The 7,069-nt window shown below is 46.4% G+C and overlaps 2 protein-coding genes across 2 annotated transcripts; one reads left to right on the plus strand and one right to left on the minus strand.

The window, feature by feature from the left end:
* Positions 1 to 515: 515 nt before the first annotated feature.
* Positions 516 to 1,073, minus strand: B0T15DRAFT_495268 (uncharacterized protein; the record flags this gene model as incomplete). Its single annotated transcript, XM_062867088.1, has 1 exon — positions 516 to 1,073. One exon carries the CDS (start codon positions 1,071 to 1,073, stop codon positions 516 to 518), a length of 558 nt encoding a protein of 185 aa, XP_062720625.1.
* A 3,110-nt stretch (positions 1,074 to 4,183) lies between these two features.
* On the plus strand, positions 4,184 to 5,722 carry B0T15DRAFT_486331 (uncharacterized protein; the record flags this gene model as incomplete). Its single annotated transcript, XM_062866347.1, has 9 exons — positions 4,184 to 4,278; positions 4,318 to 4,558; positions 4,616 to 4,699; positions 4,730 to 4,737; positions 4,774 to 4,840; positions 4,934 to 4,950; positions 5,005 to 5,200; positions 5,363 to 5,517; positions 5,572 to 5,722. 9 exons carry the CDS (start codon positions 4,184 to 4,186, stop codon positions 5,720 to 5,722), a joined length of 1,014 nt encoding a protein of 337 aa, XP_062720626.1.
* Between the last annotated feature and the right edge of the window lie 1,347 nt (positions 5,723 to 7,069).

Genomic DNA, 7,069 nt, shown 5'->3' on the forward strand with positions numbered 1-7,069 from the left:
AGGAGAACAATAGGGCCAACGACATCCTGGAACTAAGCTAATATGCGGCTCCTCTATAGATCAGGACGTCCTATGGTAAGCTGGTCGAGGATGGGGAGATATATTATATTAAGCTTGTCGAGCTCGGAATCGAACGTTTTCGCCTGGTACTATAGGACTTTCTTTAGCTGATCGCCGGGATTAAACCATGCCTTATCCTCAACAAATCAACAAATGGTTGCGGCAAAAATGAACAATGGGACGGCCATTTGAGCGAGAGTCCGAATGACATCTTGGCCGGGCCAACCTAGTGGTAGTTTAGAATACTGGAGAGCTTATCTATTATATTCATCCCTGATTCGTGCGAGCTCATACCCCAAAAATATGGATATGTCCTATTCTACAATAGATTCTGGGATCTGGTATAGAGCTAGGCCCTGATACTTTCCCTGGACGTTCTTAAAACCAAGGTGAATAGGCAGCTCAGGCCGACTAGTGATGAAGACCCTCAAACGTATAGAGCATACCACGCTTGCTTATACAAGCAGGGAGATAATAGTCTTCATGTCTTCGTCTCCATCATATTCGTCGAGAGTGTCAACGACGATCACAACTGCCGTGGTACGGTGAATGCTGCTAAAAGGTTGGAGGATGAGCTTTTCGAGCTGGTCTCTCAGTGCCTTCTTAGGAACGTCGGCATCGATAGCCTTTCTGACGGAAGGCTCTAGGGCAGGGATTTGGCACACAAGCTGACTAGCAATAGTAGGGAAAAGCAAGCTAGCTTTGCCACGGTCGCTTTCTCCCCTCTTGAAGAAGAAGCTCGCACTAAGCAGGCCGTCTTTGGCGAACGAGGTGGCCACGGTTCGAGAGATGGTGGATTTCCCCGTCCCTGCCATGCCATTCAGCCAGAATATGCTCTCGGCTTGAGGATCGTTTGCCCACTCCTGGATCTGGCAAAGGAGCTCGGTTCGGGTGTCGGGGTGGCATCGTGTGTTATGCTCCTCGGCGTGCAAGTCGAAGGCTGCGCCACTTGCGACCGGGAGCATTGTTAGGTCGATCTTACGGCCGATATCGAGAATTTCCGCCCTAGACATCGAGGTTAGCTGCGGATTGACACCATTTTTAATAGTCTATATATACGCTTGATCGATCTAAAGGGCGGCTATAAAGGCGTCCTGATCTCGTTAAAGGTTTACAATAATCTTATCCATATCCTTGCTCTCGAACAGCCATTTTAAAGCTCGTAGCCCCATACGTCTTATCACCAATGCTGTACGACCCATATACAGCTTCGCTTCCAGCTTCGTAGTAATATTACCAAGCTGCGAGTAGGTATCGTTAAAGGTTTCGCGCAGCTTTTGCGAAGTCTCGAGCCGAGCTCTATATAAACCCTGGAGAAGCTTTTGCGCGTCTTTAGCTATTATCTTCAGGCTGTCGGTATGCTTTTTCAGGCGCTCGATATCGGACCTGGCGCTCTTGACAGCGGACGAGTATTTAAGATAGAGAGAGCCGACCTTGGCGGCCAGCTCAATAACCACGATGATGCTTATAGTAGCCCCGAGCCCCTCTATTGTATCGCGAAATAACGGAATGATTGATATATAATACAAGTTGAGGAATTCGTTTGGAAACGTGACAGAGAATCGTGGTTATAGTATTCTGTCCGAAGATTATAAGGTTTAGAGAGAGGGGCGTCGAGCTGCCTAACCGCCGCCCGACATACTGCCTCGACCCAATTATGCAGGGCTAGTGTATTGCGGGGTTCGCCAAGGCCACTTCAACCCACCCCATTGTCGACAAACTACCACCCCATTGTCGACGAACCACCAGCTCATCGACGCGAGAATACGATCGTTCATAAGATGGCAGCTTTCGGCTTTCCCTTACAGAAGGGAGTCGCCATATTCCGCCAAGGAGCCGATTAGATTGCTTGATCCTGGATCGTGTGGGGTCCGCCAAGTCTGAATGCGTGCAAGAAAGCAATACCCCCCTGAATAGCGACACGGTGACTGTACCCGAAATTCGGCGATGGCAGACGACCCGACTGGCAGACCGGCAAGTCGAGCAGTAGCAATCGGAACCATCGCCATCCGGCACTTGGTCAAGGAATCAGCTATGCCCTCTCTTATCTATTAGCCGTTGGTGGAATCTACAATGGAGCTGTATTCGGCTTATTATTTGACGACGATCATTGTAATAATAACTATTTCTTGCCACAGCCATTTCTGGCTGACAGTCCGGGTTGGCTAACCGTTTAGGTTAGCTGATGGTCATTATAATACTGCGTTGTTGCATTATCCTGCCTGGTATATAAGCGTATACAAGGGCACACGGTATGGTTAGCTAGATGCATAAACAGTCCGTGCACTAGAAAGATAGGAGAGAGAAATGTAGAAGGCGATTTCGCTAGTGCCTGTAACTCAAGCTATTTAACGTTATTATACTTGGGATAGTACCTAGTGGGGAATATACAATGCGTAGCTGAACCCAATAGGCTGCAAGATAGGAGCCCTATCAGCTCCCTGAACCCTTAGGAGAGGATGAGGACTAATGATGGAGAACGAGCAGGAGACACTAACTTTATATGGGGCCGTGCGGTTGTACGGTCCGAGCGCGTTAACTGAGATCTCCCCAATAGACCCAGTTGTCCTGGTCGGAAAACGACCAGCAAATATAGGACTCTTCTATGCCGGAGACAGGAGACGCAAACCGCTCGCGGTTAGCCTAAAGAGCCTTGAGGAACGAAGCTGAATGGTATATGGCAATATTCAATAGGTTTAGTCTGTTCGTAACCGAAGATTTGTCAATCAGATTCTCGATGCAGGTTTCAGGGGACCCTAACCCTGAAGTCGTTGATCGTGACAAACCTCAGGTCCTCCAGGCCTACCGTGGCTGTATTGTATGCACGTACCTTAACATTAGTGGATTCAGCTAAAGGGCCTCGACGTACACGTCTTTTTTTAGATTTCTCTGCTGCTTCTTTCCTATACTGGCAACACTGTCAGGTGCCTTATACTCTTGCCAAGAGAGATTCTTTATACGTCCTGACGGCGAAAGGAGATCTGTTTATGACTTCTCCCCACTTTCGCGAGCAGCGAGGCTGCATATGCAGGTTGATGCCTAACAAAATAAGGCCCAATATTACCCCGCAGCTATAGATATTAAACCCCGCTCGGATTCCCCATCGTGCCGGAGCAACCTCCATCTGGCCGGAAACTAGTCTTCAAAATGGCATCTGAGGGCGCCCAGCGCCGTCGCTGGATTCACGACGATTTTCAGGTGATATTTATACTCTAGCTGAAACCTTATAAGACAATAGCTAATTATAATTGCACTGTATAGGAGGTACGTGTAAAGGTGTATGAGCAAATGATATATGCTGACCTTGGTGCCTTTGGTAGTATAGTGGGTAAGTAGACGCCTTAGAGATGGACGAGAGGGTGATGATTGCTGACCTTAGTGTGTATGTTGGTATAGCGGGTAAGTAGACGCCTTGGAGATGGACGAGAGGGTGACAATTGCTGACCTTGGTACGTGTGGTGGTGTAGGATGTAAGTAGACGCCTTGGAGATGGACAGGAGGGTGATGATTGCTGACCTTGGTGTTATGTTGGTGTAGCGGGTAAGTAGATGCCTTGGAGATGAACGAGAGGGTGACGATTGCTGACCTTGGTGTGTATGGTGGTATAGTGGGTAAGTAGACGCCTTGGAGATGAACGGGAGGGTGATGATTGCTGACCTTGGTGCGTATGGTGATATAGTGGGTAAGTAGACGCCTTGGAGATGACGGGAGGGTGATGATTGCTGACCTTGGTGCGTATGGCGGTATAGCGGGTAAGTAGACGCCTTGGAGATGAACGGGAGGGTGGTGATTGCTGACCTTAGTGCGTATGGCGGTGTAGCGGGTAAGTAGACGCCTTGGAGATGAACGGGAGGGTGATGATTGCTGACCTTGGTGCGTATGGCGGTGTAGTGGGTAAGTAGATGCCTTGGAGATGAACGAGAGGGTGACGATTGCTGACCTTGGTATGTATATTGGTGTAGCGGGTAAGTAGATGCCTTGGAGATGAACGAGAGGGTGACGATTGCTGACCTTGGTACGTATAGTGGTATAGGATGTAAATAGACGCTTCTGGTATAACCTTGGATATCCTTCTAATCTAACCTTTTTATAGACATCGTGGATACGTCAGAATACCTCTGCCATGGAGTTATGGAGCGAACCGCTACCAAATACTTCTTATAACGCTGTCTTATCCGATTCAATAGCCAGCCCTCTAAACTCTCGCATGCTATATAAGTGGCTTCAGAACTATAATAAAAACTATATCCAATGTAGTCGGCAATCAGAAAAGAATAACTTTTGGCCTAAGCGGGTTATCTCTATTGGTAACCCAAACAAATTGATCCTCGTTGAAGGACAACTCTATAGAGAAGACTACCTTGTGCTCTCGTACTGCTGGGGTCCCCTTATAGATCAAGAAAAGAAACGTTTCTATACTACCAGCGAAAACTACGAAGCTCGAAAGCGGGGCTTTAATTACGACGAGCTACCGAAGACGTTTCAAGACGCAGTTCAGGTCACTCGAGCGCTATATAAGCAGTACCTCTGGATTGACGCTCTTTATATTATATAGGGACCAGACGGCGACTGGGATAGCGAGGCTACGACTATAGCAGATATCTTCGCCTGCGCCTACTATACTATTGCCGCGAGTTCAGTATATAGCTAGGGAAATGGTTTCCTGGAGCCACTATTGTATCCCCTGGATATTGGAGTTCTAGGTGCTCTAAGCATATTGACTTATATATATGACTTCGAAAAAGACGTAGATAAGGGGCCCCTTATAAAGAGGGCTTGGGTCCTATAAGAACAGGTACTGTCCCGTCGAATCATCTATTTTATAGCGGCGTATATATATTGCGAATATAAAGATAGAGTATTATATGAATAGCTTATAAAATTAGAGCCGTAAGTCTATAGGATCGAACATCACACGAACTACGAAGTCTTACCTTGCTCTAGGCCGTTTGGAAAGCAATATTTCATCCTTGATCCCAACTTTCCGCATAGACTCCAGCAGTCTAGGTTTACCTGTACCGTCGACTTTGTCCAATTCCTCTTTAGAAAGTATTCAATATCCGGTCTTACCGTTAAGACTAATAGGGATATTGCAATTTATAGCCTAGTCGAGCATATAGGACAGGTACTAAGGACTAAAGTAAGATATAGGATCTTCTATTGCTTTCTTAGTTCCCTTCTCCTATAGAAGCGGGCTTATAAGAACAAGTCACCCCCGACTGCCTACAAGGACCGAGCCATGCCATCATAGTCTTGGATAGCATACCCTGGAGGCATTGATTTTATCTCTGATACAAGGTAGGATCTCCTGATCCCGCGCTTCGAGGATCTCGGTTTCGCCAACGATGGACAGACGCTAAGCATCGAAGCAAGGAAGTTTCGGGGGAATTGTCGAATGGAGGAAAAAGGGGAAGAATATATTATTTTCAATGGAACAGAAAAAGTCGGCTCTTTATAGTTTGATATAGTATATTAGATCTAGCTCGGAGATTGTAATTGTATTGTCGTTAGCATGGTCAAGGATAATAAGGAAGACCCTCGGAAGACTTATTATGTCCTGATGATTCGGGAGAAAGCAGGGAGCAGGGGATATAAAAGGATAGGAGTTGAGAAGGTGGAAGCCCAGTATATGTCCATTGACTGCGAAGCTAGAATGCTTTAGTAAGGTTCTTTTTCCTCTATCGCCGTGCATTTTCCTTACAAGACGTTAATAAGTCGAATTTGGCCGTATAATAAGAAATTTAAGTGTGTTTATCTCCTTCTATCTTGGTATATAGGTAGAGAAATCGGAGTAGAAGGCTATATTAGAGAGCGTAGTGGTCTTATATACAAGTGTAGGAAATATATGTTATAGAATATATAAGAAGATGGTAGGGCTCCGAGGTAGAGTGACCCCTATAGCCTATATGTATAGCTATCGTGACATCGATTCGTCGGCAAGTTGGGGAGGGGGCTATGACGGGTGTAACATACAACTGTTGGGAATTCGGAACCTGGTGTAAGAGACAAGTGGCATTAAGGCGAGGGACAGGGGCACTGCAAATGCCAACTTAATTCTGCTAATCGAAAGCTAGGAAGGGAAAAGGGAACGAATATAGGGCGCGTCTCTAATATAGGAAGTAGTCAGGTGTATAAGCCACCCGTTCGCTAACTAATCCTATAGGACCTAGTCTAGGGGTAATTGGCATATACTATAGATGGGTACTGCCTGTTATATCTGGGATTTGATAAAGAAAAAGGAAAAAATACAGGGAAGTTTAGCAGTTCGCGATATGAATAAACTACGCGACTATTGCGGAGGCAGAAACCTAGGACTGAGAAGAAAGGGAAGGAGGAGATTCGGTAGTCCGGACATTGTAATATGAATGAAATACCTTCCGGGAGCCAAAGCCGGTAGTAGGGTAGTCTGAGCATAGAGTAAATGGACGTGCTCCTATCGTACGTTTGTATATGTACGTGACCGAAAAACCGACGAGTGTTTATAGGTCTCTCGGGGTTGTAGGGCTTTCCTTCTTCGCGTCCTCTAGGACCCTTTCGTTCCTTAAGGCATACACTTATCGGCCGCCCTAAAGCTGGCCTATGCTGACAATAAATTGTGTATGTGTATATGTGTATTTACCATATCACCAGTACACTTGTAGACCTTTCAAGATAATGTTTATCTTTTTGCGAGTGCTCTGGCCTTATAATATATATAGGAGGCTTGAATATCCTTGATCAACCTAAGGCTCATGCCGGGTATTAGTCCAGGATACTGCAATGATCCTTATCAAGGTCCCTCCAGCGAGGCTTGCTGATAACACCAGAATCCAATTCAGAGTCTTGTTTGCCTCGATCCCGGAATTTAGATTTGGGCAGAACTATATAAGCGGCATCTATCTCCCTAGGTACATCGCCTAACCCCTACGCTTTGGCGTAGTACTCTTATTTCAACTCCTTTGACGTATTAGCCCTATCCTCCCAAGTAGGGGTGCTCGTAGCCCACCTACTCAAGAAGGTACTCCCGCCT

Source organism: Chaetomium strumarium (genome assembly GCF_033439665.1).
Source record: "Chaetomium strumarium strain CBS 333.67 chromosome Unknown B0T15scaffold_5, whole genome shotgun sequence".
Classification (NCBI taxonomy): domain Eukaryota; kingdom Fungi; phylum Ascomycota; class Sordariomycetes; order Sordariales; family Chaetomiaceae; genus Chaetomium; species Chaetomium strumarium.